The following is a 14,658-nucleotide window of genomic DNA, read 5'->3' as shown; positions in this document are numbered from 1 at the left end:
GAATGGCGAGAGATGAACGAGTAGGTGGAAGAATTGTGAGGAATTTTAAAACCAGTTATTACCAAAATTGAAAAACTTTATTGTATATAGTTTTAGTATGTTATGAAATTTTGATGTCGTAGTATGGGTGTTACAAATAAGAATCGCTTACGAGAAGAGGCAAACATATAAAATGCCACAAAATATTTAAATGTGATCGAACAAAGAGAACGTTCATTCCTGATAGTACGAAAGTGGCGCGCTTGAGATGCTTTACCTTAATAAAAATAAAGTAGTATCCTATCGCGTCTCGGCACTCTATCTGAGGAGGTATCGCCGCTTTTTGCATGTATTATTCATGGGGTCCCAGCCTCACTTGTTCCTGCATTGTCTACGCGTCTGCAATTATGAAATTTATGCTTTAAACCTTTAGGCAGATCACTGAATTAATGGAGAGGCTGACTCATTCGTGTCGTGCTTGAATAATCAAGGTTGTCCACTTGTTCACTGGACTGATGCTGATTTATCGGACTCCTATCAATATTGATCGATGTGTCTGAGAATGTGATCGCGACTAGCGTGTAAAAAGTTGGATGATGCTATGAAAGTCTACGCTGACGAATATCGGTAACTTGAAACTACTATGTTACACAAAATCACGATTAGAAAAAACCCGTTGATTTGTATTGCATATGACAATTATACGGTATATAAATACATTAGCAAAATATTTCATCACAGTACCTGTTTTCATTCGTTTATCAGACGATTTTATGTTTCATTGGGTACGTATTGACGAGCTATCTATAAAAATATTTTTACCACTAGGCGAACACAAATAACAAAGTTTTTTTCACAATAGTATCGTCACAAAGAGATTAAAGTATGCGGTCACAGTTAGAATTTAATTAATATCTTATCCAATTTAAATAGAGCCAATGTCAGGAGACAAAGAACAGATTATATTTATATTAGATTATGAGGTGCCAGTGCACGGGCTGCAACGCAATCATTTGTTAAGATAACGTTAAGCGCTCGATCACGTCAGCTATGCTATACGTTACAAGTACAAATTGACATATTTAATGCATACTTTATAAGAGTTTGTATGATCGACTGTTATTCATTAATGTTTAGAAATAGCTAGGATGTTATACAAAACTGGATGTTATACAAACAACTACATATATCTACCTAAAATACCTTGGTTAAAATACTTTTTGAATAAAAACCAATTGATATCTTGTCCGTCTTTATATTTACGCCTTTAAGTTTAATATATGTAAAGATAAATACATATTATGCACAATACAGACAAAACAATAAGTTAAAATAAGGAATGTTAATTGTATAGGTACCGGCAAAATAGAACATTAAGTTAATAAAATACTGAACAGATATTACACATCACGTTGAGAATGATTTCGCTAAAAGCCGCCAACCATGTCCCCTACCATCTGTTACGATAAAGATACTTAATATAGACATAATAAAAAACTAAAGTTACTTAAGGCAATATTTTTAATGTCCGTCTCGATAGAGTGCGAAGGCGTCAGTGAAAAAACGAAAACGAAAAAACTGATTCGTCGCCCGAAAGAATTGTAAGTACCGTACTTCAAGTTTGAGGCTTAAAGTACTTATAAGTTAAAAATAGAAATGAAACATAATGGTATATTGCCTGCAGACATTCAACTTGCAGACAGTAACCTGCAAAGTGCTTGCAGGCGACCTGTAAACTGCAACATTTATATGATTCATATGACTCAGTGGTATATGACTATGTCGAACTAGCGTATAAGCGGTTTAGGGTGCGATTCATAGTCAGAGTATCTTCTCTATTTCCGTCTAACATTCCAAAAAATCTAGGGCAAATGTCACTAAATAGTGGGAAGGAAAATTAAGTGGCCTATAAAAATTGATCTATAATTAATTAATTTTTAATTAATTATTTACCTATCTTATAAAAATTGATCTATAAATAATAATTTTTTAATGAATTATTTATCTATCTTTTAAAAATTGATCTATAATTAATTAATTTTTAATTAATTATTTATCTATCTTATAAAAATTGATGTATAATTAATTAATTTTTAATTAATTATTTATCTATCTATTTTTATATATGTACTTATAAATAAGTAAGCTGATATAACACGCTTATACTACTAACAATAAAGTCTCAATACTTTACGTGTAGCGTACCTACCTATTACAAATTGATTGATTATCACTTTAATGATAAAGGAAAATCCTGAGGAAATCTAGCATGAGAGTTCTTTAACAAATCTTAAAGGTGTGCGATGTCTTGAACCGCATTTGCCCAGTATAGTTAGAGTATGGCTTCAACTCTTTCAGTCGGAGAGGAGACATGCCCAGCAGTGGGTAATTGGGTCACCGAATATTTGCGTGTAAAACCCTTGTGGGAAATTTATGAGGCCTATTGTTTGTTACCGAAAGGATCGTAAAGATGTGATGTCGTTTGTCTTGACTCGTAAATCAAACATTTAGCCAACTGGGTGCGCTGTCAAGTCAATAAACCATTATTGGTCAGTGGGTACGTGTGATGCGAATGTTACATAATTACAAACGTGTTGGAACATAATATTACGCTCGATACAAGTAGTATCTAATAGTACATTACAATACGAGGACGAAAAATTTTTTTCTGACAAGTGTGAGTTTGCAGGCCGAGCCGCAGGCGAGGACTGCAATCACACGAGTCAGAAAAACATTTTTCGTCCGCGTGTTGTATAAAATTTTATATTACGGGGTCGGAAACGGGGGTTTTGCGCACGCGAAGCGTGCGTAAAACGTCCATTTACGCACGCCGTGATATAAAGGATTTTAGAAGGTGGTAGAACCCTTTGTGGTTCAATTCCGGCGGCACCACCGCCACACCTATTTCTACCTAATAACAGCAGTGTTAGGCGCTGCTGTGTTCCGGTTTGAAGGGTGTGGTAAGGGAGGCATATTTTTCCGAGGCGTTCCAGCTTAGTCCTCAGGGGTAGCGGCGCATCTGTGGGGCCGACCTCAGGTAGCAAGATCTAATCCTTGATTATTTATAGATGTCCATGGGCGGTAGTAGCCACTTAACATCAGGTGGACTGCATGCTCGTCTGCTACTCTTATATTATAAAACAAAAAACTTAATTATGATATGTGTACTTTGCTTTCAAAGTATACAAACGTACATTACTTAATACTGAATTTAATAAGATTTCATTATTAGGTGATGCTTAATTTAATAACAAAGTTATTGTGGTTATACGAATAATACGAATTAAATAACTCTGCTTAACTATTTGAATAACCAGCAGAGCAGAGAAAATAAAGTAATGAAACACTTATGTGAAATATAATTTCAATAAGATTTTTTCAATACCCGTAATTTTTTTGGTGACATAATTTTATTATTTTAAATTCGCTACGTTATCAAGGTTTATTCATTATACGAATATATTACGTAAAGGCCGATAAGAACTTGGACTAAGTCCAGGGGATCATTAACAAGAGACAAGATGTAATTACAGTAACGAGGAGCCGGAGCGTTCGGATGTCTTACAAGAAAAATCGATCGCTAATGAGAATGTAATTAATTTTTTATTGCTTTCCCGATATGATTTTTCCGCTACTGATTTTCATTAATCAATATTAGTATTATGATATGTTATATCGCCCAAGATAATTAATTAGTTTTTGTTTTCGGGCAAAATTGTCCGCATTTTATTATTAAATGAAGGCGTTAAAATTATCAATATTATCTATAAAAATATTTTTAGGTAATAAAAATTTATCATCTTGAGGCTTAAGGAATTTTATTATAAGATTTGCAAGTCTACAAATGCACTTCATAACTTCAGATTAGCAATGTCATGCTTCGCATTGTCATTTTGTGCCATGAATACGTAATATCTAAAATTAAAACCGATAGCTTCCAAATGTGCCGACATAAAGCAGGATTTACGAGCGTCGAGTCTTTAAAACGAAGTTTAGGTTATGAAAGAATGCTCAAAACAATCCGAAATACGTTCGCACATAAAACCAGGTGGGTATGAAAATAAAAGCTACTCGGCCTTCGTCATTTATTTATGTTGAAGAAAGTGAATGCGGCCGCCGACCAGCCTGGAACTGATGTGGTCTCACCTGTTCAAAAAACCAATTTCAAGACGTATTACCCTTTGTTCCTGCGCCCGCCTGCGAAGTGCTTATTTGCCTTTTATTGAGACTCAGGCTTAATGTGACAACTTGCAAATACGGTGGCAACTCACATTTTTGTTCATGGAATGCACGTATAAGTTCTCAAGCAAATAAATCTCTCTACATCATAATTATAAAGCAACGCCTCGCTACCCATCGATAACAATCGACTCGAAATTTAATTACTGCGCGTTCGTACTACGCGTACTTGAAACTTGGACTCTTATTCAAAGGGTCCGAGGTTCGAATCCCAGGCAGGCAGCTCTGATTTTCTAAAGTTATTTGCGTATTAAAAATAATTACCTATCTCTTGCCTTAACGGCTAAGGAAAATATCGTGATTAAACTTGCATACCTAAGAGATCTTTAAGTAAAATGTTATTAAAGTTTACCAATACGTACTTGGCCAGCACGGTGGACTATGACCTAATCCTTCTCAATCTGCCCACCAGTAGCACTGTACTTAACGGGTTGACTTTGAGTAAAAAAATTACTCTGACTAAAGCTGAAAATTTATTTAAATGAATGTTACAAATTTAGTTATTACAATAACAATATGTCAGTAAACTGTATGGTTTATGACTACTCATGTTGTAAGGTATATTTACAATTGCCATACCAACGGATTGTTTTCCATCTGCATACTTTCCCGAGGTTTGTCTAGTGACACAGATAATTAGCATGGTTTCACCAATTCGCGTGGCGTCCCTAAAAAGGTGCGGTTGCATGAGGCACGTGCTAAATACACTGACCGGCGTTCCCGGCGCACTTAGCGGCCCTTCGTATATGTAGAGATATCATGTCAAATCCTTACTATTGTCAGAACCTCCTACATATTTCTACTAATGCATTTTTTGTATGTATGGCAAATTCTTTGAGGTATTGTAGAAACCAAATGGTTTGATGGATTTTAACATATTATGAGATAGGTAGATTCGTCCTAATAGCATTAATGACACTGACTATATAAAAATGTCAAAAATAGCATCTTTAAACTTTTTCGGCGTGGAACATACCTATGATTTATTTACGCACTTGGGTTTCTTATTATTAAAACTATGACATGTTATGGAAAGCAAAAGAACTTGCAGTCCAGCTCATGTTAAGTGGACATCTCATTTCCCAACTTCCCTGTCATAAAGATAGGTTTAGTAAGTGGGCCACGTGTTGCAACGAGGTTCTTAAGTCACGCCCTAAATCGCCGCTTACGAAACGGGTTTCATTATGAATATAACGGCAGGAAGTAGGAAAACCCTTGCTGTTTCCAACTACACATAAACAGCAACTAAAGTTTTAAGTTAAGTTATTCCATGCGAGGATTATGTTGTTAATGGGCTTAAGAGATCTAATATTACTTAATCCATCAATTGAATTACGTGAAATACAATGTATACCATTTTTTGTGAGACACTTACACAGAGCTGTAAGAAATAATTGATAAATCATTACTCCTACATTTTCCACGATATTGTTCTTACACAAATTACTACTATGTCAATATTTTTTATTATACGAAGGACCATCAAGTATGTCAACAAGTAAACGTTTTTTTCGCCATCCATTATGTCCCATAATTTACCATGTTAGGAAAACAAAACTTGTAACACATCGTAAATTAATACAACAAATTATAACTTATATTGTTCAATAAAATTTTAATTTAAATAGAAAGTGTCGTAAAAGCAGTATAACGTGACTTTCAATTTACGGGTATATAATTCATTGTACATCGAATGCCTTCAATGTACATACATTATAATCGTTTAGTTTATTGTTTGCATTTTGTTTAAATTGTAGTATAAAATATCAAGTACTAACAGTCCAGCTAAGAGCACAATTATTAGTTAGTGCAAACTTTCTCCTGAACGAACCAGCATAGAAAATTGTGTCATGATGCACTAAGACTCATGTTACTTATTGTTTCTATATTGATTGTAATGTGTAAATAATTGAACTATTTTGACGTATGGGTAACTTTCCCATTAGGATTAATTAGGTCGCTAACGTTTGCGATTGTGCCTAAGCGTATCCCATTGTCATTATATATCTGTTGTTATCTCATTGACAATATTAATGGTTAATAATAGATGTATGTATTTTATATTTAAAGTAAAAGAGTTATTTATGTAATGGAAAGTGGCAAGTAGTTTGTATTTATAGGCACATTTCACTTAACCAAATCCTATAACAACAGAGCCTTAGCGGGTCTTTTAAAATAGACCATAAATGAGATTACTTCAATGCTATAAGAGTACTCCTATATATTATAATTATATGAGTGTGTTATAGGTTAGCAATATTGTGATCGACTTAAAGTCGAAGAGTTGCAATCATATGATATAAATAGTACAAATGGTATTAAATATGTTTATGGGTCAGATTATTACTGAATTGTTCTTGAAAGTCAAACTATTATACAACAATAAGAGTTTTATGTTGTTACAAATTACCGGGCATTCATAAAAGCGTGAGAGATATTTTGTAAGTTTATGAGCGTTCTTCAAATATGTTTATGATTTGCGACTTGCGAGTCATCTGCTTATTTGCAATATGTGAATCTAATTCGAACTACACCGTATGACGCGATTCCTCTAGGTCGTAATGGAGAAGACCTCGACCTAATTCCCCGTCGCGTTTAAGTATTGAGTCCATTCAATATTTCGAATGATTGAGTCGATTGGGACGTTGCCCAAAATAAATCTATAACCGATATCGTCATCATAACACGGAATTAGAAACGAGATAACAAATGACAGGAATGTTAGGTAAAGTAATTAACATTGTAATATAAAAATAATTGCCTTTAATTTACATAGATATCTCGTAATTGCTATCTACTTCCCTAAACTCGTAGAGCATAACGGATCAATTAAGTTGCTATTTTAATATGGAAAATAACAATAATTACAGTGATCCTTAGCACTCGCTAACGTCCGAGTGTTTATGTCAGCTCTAATATGATAATGTGGACAAGAGATACAGCTGCGTGTTCAGTAGACATCTAGCTGATACGAGTAATCTGTTTATAACTGTTCTATGTCAAGGCCGAGCCTGACATTGATCATGTCCCTTTTGGTTATTGTCAACCACTATTCTTGACTTAACATAAAAGGAAACATAAGATGTTAGACAGAAACTAATAGCTATTTTATTTCATTAGATATTTTATATTATATCAGGAAATCAACTCGCTTGTTGAATGCATTGTATATTTCGATGATAAATATTGTGGAATTAATGAAGAAATCCTAAAAAGCAGTTTTAACGGAATATAAATGAATTTAAACATAATAAATTTATTTTCGTTGCTAACTCTGACCTGAGAATAATTATTAAAGTGCAAGAATATTTTAAATATATCGTTCCACTCAAATTGATTCACATCTATCAACATCAGCCAAATGAATAAGAAAAATACGATAAAAATAAACAATACAAACAGGTATTTTCAATAAATATTTTACAACACCGACGCAAGCATTTCAATTTTATGAATTATTACACTCTTTTTATTATTTGTGATCTGTAGGTTGAATAAATCTATTTTATTTCAACCATCAAATTGTGGGTATTATATGCTCGCTGAAATCTTATATAGATTCGCATAAGTGATTCATGTAGCGAATTATTTCATGGCTCGTTCGTTCCGCAAATTAATCAAAGACGCTCTATGAATTATATTTCACACTTCGTGGAATTTCTATGCCCAACCTACTGATTATTCGACGTGAATCACCTTATATTGCAGCACCTAACAATATTATTTCAAGGAAAGGTATTAGATGTACAGGAAAATGTGCGGTGGAGAGCGACGATTTGCCGCAAAAGGTTTTTCTTATCTCGCTCGGTTTTGTAGCCTTCTGCTTACGAAATGGTACGAAGTGATAAATGGATTTGTTGAGTCTGAATACCAAATGAGTCCCTACGCATTTTGATCTATATTCGGCGCCTACAACAACAAACTGCGCCGTTTTATTAATCCTTGATATTTAAAGAATAACAACGACCACTTTAAAAGTTGACTGCTGAAGGGCACTTAACTTGTACCTGAGGTAATTTATTTGCATACGCATACTAATACGTGCGAAATGAATTCAGACAGGAACATTATTGTGACAGCTCCTTGTCTGGTCCGTGGCAGATACCGCGGTTCTCTGGAATTCGTGCCAATTTATCTGTAAATAGCGTGCTAGGATAGCGGGGTACCAGTCATTTTCGCTTGACATGTGAACATAATATCTTAACATAAAAAATATAAGTTATATAAACTACGTATTTCTATTGACGCGTTTAGGAAACAGTTTAAGGAGTATTTTTAATTATTTCGGGGGGGGGAGGGCGGGGGGTGTGGTGGAAATACGAGAAATGCATCATAATATATAACATAATTAATTTACTTTTGGTTGAACCCAACAACATCTAGTTTAATAATTGATTATATTCGTCGGTATCGGTAAACGGATATGTTTGATGTTTTCAAAAGATTACGGTAGTTCTAGAACACTTGCAGTAGAACTGCAAAAATTTCGAACACTACAAGATTAGTATGTATATTTTTATTTATACTGAAATTTATATTTGTAGTATTAACGGTCATCTACTGGTCGTTTGTTCAATGAAATTTTCTTTTAAACGCAAAAAAATATTAAACGTTTTATTTATAACGAATGTATTATATCATTAAGGTTGTAAGATCACGGCGCCTTGCCACGTACAATAAGGCAGTTTGTTCCACGATTAATGGTTTGTTAACGTATTGCAATTTACGGCATCATTGAATACTAGGCTCGTCCAATCATTACCCCAGATTCTGTGAATATAGCTTCACATAAATCTTAGGTCATAGTGCATTTTATATATATGCGAAAATCGAACAAGTTTTATATGATGGTAATTTACTCTATCAACTATATTGACGCTAATTGTGCTGTTATTACGGTGGCTCGTAAATCGCTTTAGAGCTGTCATTTTCATTTGTCTATTTTAAAATCTGAATTAGATACGCTTGTTTTATCGATGACGACCAACTAAATTGTAATATTACTTTCGATGAAAAGCAGGAATTATTTATTGGGGCCTCATGTCGCCAATAACCATTCTCCCACCTTTGTGGTTCGACACCACCGCCACACCTATTTCAGCATTACCGCATATTTCTGCCTAATAATAGCAGTCTTGAGGGCGTGTGTACTGCTTTGAAGAGAGACTTACATTTTCGAGCAGAGGGAGACTTACTTCTACTGCCTCAAGGGTAGCAACATTAGCAATCTGTGACCTCAGATAGGACTCTAATCTTATCAGGGGTGATTACAGATGTCCATAGGCAACAGTAGCCACTTACCATCAGGTGGACTGCTCGCTCGTTTGCTACTTATAGATTATAACAAGTAATTAATTTAAAAAATCAAAAACCCGACTGCACCAAAAAGGCTGAATTTCCAAAAGCAGTGAAATAGGCATTTCATTATTTTTATCCAGAAAGCCAAATACAAAGTTTCATAGTAGGTGTCTGCTTCAAAAACAAAAAATGTTCAAACAATATTATCCTATTTTATTTTATCCTCGTAGTGTTCATTTACGCTATATAAAGAACCTATGTGTAAAATTCCAGCACGCTTAAGTTCAGCGGTTTCCCTTTGCGTTGATCTCTGGCACATCAACTCTCTCATTTAGTCAGACAGTCATCTCGATGTGTATATACGAGTATATATGTACTAGCTGACCCGGCAAACGTTGTTGCCATATAAATAAAAAAATGTTAAGGATGAACAACCCTTATCACTTAGGTGTAAAAAAATAATTAGTAGTCGATTCTCAGACCTACTGAATATGTATATAAAATTTGGTGAAAATCGGTGAAGCCGTTTTGGAGGAGTACGGTAACTAACACGAGAATTTTATATATAAGATATATTATATAATGTATGTGTAACCTCCTCTTTATTTCCTTTATTTTGACACCCTACTCGATAGGTTTGGTTAACTTTTTTAAAACGTGTTACTATTTCGCGAAAAAATTCACCATTTACGGTCTATAAAATATATAACTTCAGTAAATCAAAGTTTCGGTCATTATTTTACCTCGTTAGAGGTAGCATTTCATTATTTTTATCCAACAAGCCTGATACAAAATGTCATAGTGTTTGCTTCAAAATTGACGATAGTTCAAATGAACTTTTAACCCTTATTTTACCCTCTACGGGGTTGATTTTTCGGAGGGAGATAAATAAGTGCATCTTTGTTCCTATCCAGAAAGCCAAATACAAAATTTTATAGTAGTTGCTTCAAAATTAAAGGATTTCAAAAAAACTGTTTTCCCCTATTTTACCCTCTTAAGGGTAGAATTTCCAAAAGGCCTTTCTTAGTACTTATTCAAGCTATATAGAGAACCTGTGTGCAAAATTTCAGAACTGTAAAGTCCTTGGTTTAGGCTGTACGTTGATTTCTGAAAAATGAAAAAGTCATTTAGTTAGTCAGTCAGTCAGTCACCTTAGTGTTTTATATATATACAAATATGTTTTTATAATCTCCGTTTAATTTCCTTTCATTTGATACCCTACTCGATAGGTTCGGTTAACTTTTTTTTTTAAATGTATTACTATTTCGCGCCAAAAATCCGCCATTTTGATTTTTTTTTACTAACACCTATCTAAGGACACTCGGGTCATTGAGACAAATATAATGACACTTTAACTGTTGAAATTCATCCAGCCGTTTGTTAGTTCGGATCAAATAAAGAAAGACAAACATACAAGATACGCGCGAAAAACATAACCCTTCCTTGGCAGTCAGGTAAAAAGAGATGTGACTATATTAAAGGTTTACGTAATAAGAAATTTAATAAGCTCATTAGTAATATCTGAATAACGATTAAGTATTCCTAGCAATTAGTTACACCTTGTAATCAATTAGAGAGCTCTAGAGCCGACGCAACTAATTATCATATTAGATTGATGTTTACCGATATATTATATCAGCTGAGCCCAAGTCTCGTCCTCATCAAATTAATTGAACGGCAGATAGCAAAATTTCGCAGTAATCTGGTCTGTTTATGCTATTCGCTCCGAAAGATATATTATATTTTCAATGTACATTAATTGAATTCAAATTGAAATTGCATTTATTGGAGATATATACTTTTAGAATTATTTATGAACAATAACTAGTTACGACCGGTTCGGAAGGCACGGAGAAAAAGCGACGAAAATACTCCTTTTACTTTTCATTATAATTTTTGCGATGTACATAAAACACCATTGTTTATTGTATATTCTGTGTACTTACGGCATATTTATAAAAATACGAGCGAAGTTGCGTAATGAAAGAGGTGAAATGGAAATACTCTCTTCCTTCAAAAAGCAACGTGCTAAGTTTTTTTTTTTAATTACGGCAAGCGGTCTTTTTAAACAGATTTTTAATGACGCGATGCATAAATATCACACTCGGTCCAACGAGGCTTTAACGCGTACCGGCGCCGCACTGCGTTTTCAATTAGCTCTAGATTCGAAATATTATTTAAATAGTACTTAGTACTAGTGTGGTATAAATGAATATGTTGTTAGTGATATGTTTGTTCTAAGCATTTATCGAAGTCTTTGGAATCCAAAGAGTGTAACGCCTTTTATAAGCTGTTTTACAATTGTTGTATCTTTGCGTGACATCTGCAAAAAGTGTGCAAGCCTTTTTATTTATTTTTTATTTGGCTAAAAACATTTTTTTGTACGTCCAAAGGAAATCTTAGCTTATAAATTCAACATTTTATTAACTTAAAGGTTTGTTTAAAAATATATTTTACGTACACTAACCATTATATTTTATCGCGTCCTTCAAAATCCAATTTAAAAACCACTAACATAACTCTTTCGAAAATAATAAATGTCGCAGTTGGCATTCGGCAGAAAATTGTAAACGCTGATTACGAATTACGGTCGAGGAGATGAGCGCAATTACCGAACTTACGTACTTTGCGGAATGTTTTACTTAAACGTATTTTGAATTTTACGTCTTCTTCGTATGCATTTTGTCTTACCTTCGCTCGCCTTAATTTTTAATTTCATGGCAGATAGAAATTAGCAATCTATTTAATTTAGTTTACGTGAAAAAAGTTGAAGTAAGACGTGTAAGTCCTTGTGCTTAATTTAATGTTTTTAGCAATACTGTAATATTTTCATGCAATTATTTTGGAAATCAATTTAATACTCTTCTGCTTTAGTGGTCATCATACAGTTGAATATACTGGTATGGGTATGTATGTATGGGTTTCCTTACCCTCGGGGGTTATATACCTAAGTACTCATGTTTGTACGTACAAGAATTCTCAATGTCTAACACATGGATTTATGTGAATGTGAATATAGCAAGCGTTTATCAAACAAAATATCAGTGCATTCTCGTAGAATGCAGACAGTCGGGATATTCAAGTACAAAATATTTGATACGGTCAGCAACATTGTTATGAAATATGAAGATAGCGGGGTTTTCAACTACGGAATGTGTGATGCGGACTGATGCGTCATGTGCAAACAGCCTGTCATCCTAATCAGACTGGGTGCGTGCATCAACGCCATTCTAATTAGCAAACGATGATGCGATTGTGATCTCGCTAATCTTATGCACCGAGGACTTGCTCCATATGTGGATAGGACTAGAGTGACAACGTCATACACTTGTATGGGCTTTTTAAATTTTGGTCACGTTGTTAATCGTGAAAGAATGTGCTAAACGAAAAATTACTAACTTCACACCTTTTATTCAACGATTAAAGAAGTAATTATAGAGATTTTAACTTTTATTGACAAAGCTACGAATTCTATCGGTGTTGCACAATTTTTAACATTTTTAAATTTCTTTTGCCAACACATTTTTATAGGAGTAGTTAAGTGATACATTGTACGCAATGCATCGCAAAATTTAGATTTCAAATATTATTCTTTGTATAATTTTAGAAACTAAGAAATTACACATTTCCTGCTTTACATTTAATATGAATTATTATATCACTGTTATTAGTAAAAGCTAGGTTATCAAAACATACATACCAATACTGAACCAATATCGCTTCCAGTTAACTCTGTCCTGTATTTTCGCGTACGTACTCAACACAGGTACATTTTGCTAAGCTTATCATGTCCAATAGAGCAAGGTCGCCAGTCATATGTATTGGAGCAGAACAATGGAATTGCAGTAGAACTTCAGAGAAGCAATATTGTTTGGCATTATGCACGTTTAATAGTGCAATGAACAGTAACGTCGCTGCCAACACCGTTTATGATACTCTATGCTTTATAATTTTATGTCTCTCGTGACTTTGCACTTTTAGGATATGTTAACAATATCCTCTCGTGAAGCATAATAATATGAAACGTGAACATTACGGGAAAATACAAATTTAATTAACAAAACCAATGGTCACAAATGTTTATGCCAATTACGTCTTTGTAACTATTAAACCAAATGAATTTTTAAATCGCAATGTTTCTAAATGTTTAACTCACGGAATTGATATTTATATAAAACTACCTAATTGTGCGTCTCTTTAGCAATTTTCATAGTATTCAGAGTTCCGGATTTAAATCCGGATGCAAACTTAACCTTAATCGTATACTGAGTAATATGTTTCGAATAATTACGTAATCGTGTGTCTAAATGTCAGACAAAAAATTAAGGAAAGCAGGTTATCCTTTTAAACTTTTAAAGAACTACACTACTCCATGCTTGAGACACTTGAGATTTTTTCATCGCTGTCAACGTGACAAGTAAGTACCTAATCGACCGTCCTAAACCATGGTCACATTAAACGATAGATCATATTTCATAAGGTAAGCGTACCTTTTTCATTTCTCGCATAATATTAGCGTTGTGATGCATATATCATCGTAATATGGGCCAAGAATTTGCCCGAACGATCCGCATAAGCAATCTGACGCGTGTTCTAATTATAGTGCAGTAGGTCTGCCGCGACATGCACTCATCAATGAATTTAATTATCTACTAATTGATACAGTTACAACGATTATTGCTTATGATTATTATGATTTTCATGTACGACCACTACATTTATATTTTAATATGTTATATTTGATAGCTGGATTTACCAAGTGAGTTTATCTGAATATACAACGTATATTTAGTTTTTTAAAGGCAACTAAATATTTTCGCGTGTAAGTATGCTACACCGTAAAATGCCGCTATCCTTGAATACCTACATTAAAACAACAAAACAGCTTAGAAAACGGCACTTATATTTAAAATTACCTACAAACATTTTAATTGTAGTTATTTGCATAGATATATTATAAGAACATTTAAATTGTAAGCCACGTATATTTAAACGACAAACTCACCCCGAGCCGTTGTTTTGCACAATTAAATCAGCGACTTTGCACTATATCTGATTTTGGCAACGACTACGCAGAGACAGAAAATGTTCTCTTTTTATGTTTTGCAAACTTCACGACGAATCTCGCGGTCTGTTCTTAGA

At 33.8% G+C, this 14,658-nt stretch overlaps 2 protein-coding genes across 4 annotated transcripts in view; one reads left to right on the top strand and one right to left on the bottom strand.

Annotated features, from left to right (window-relative positions):
* Syn (synapsin) overlaps positions 1-14,658 on the top strand; it is a 96,193-nt gene that overhangs the window by 38,558 nt on the left and 42,977 nt on the right. The window lies entirely within an intron of this gene.
* Positions 1-14,658, bottom strand: part of Timp (Tissue inhibitor of metalloproteases) — a 65,201-nt gene that overhangs the window by 32,651 nt on the left and 17,892 nt on the right. The window contains exon 1 of one of the 3 annotated variants that reach the window (XM_073084211.1): positions 257-352. The exons of the other annotated variants lie outside the window; for them this stretch is intronic. Coding sequence (XP_072940312.1) covers positions 257-328 — 72 coding nt within the window. The 5' untranslated portion in view covers positions 329-352. Of the gene's footprint in view, positions 1-256; positions 353-14,658 lie in introns of those variants that run through there. 3 annotated transcript variants of the gene reach the window in all.

This window comes from Epargyreus clarus, unplaced genomic scaffold (genome assembly GCF_041222505.1).
Source record: "Epargyreus clarus isolate Ecla_fem2 unplaced genomic scaffold, WU_Ecla_fem_2.2 ptg000021l, whole genome shotgun sequence".
Taxonomy (NCBI): domain Eukaryota; kingdom Metazoa; phylum Arthropoda; class Insecta; order Lepidoptera; family Hesperiidae; genus Epargyreus; species Epargyreus clarus.
This window is presented reverse-complemented; position numbering and strand designations above follow the sequence as displayed.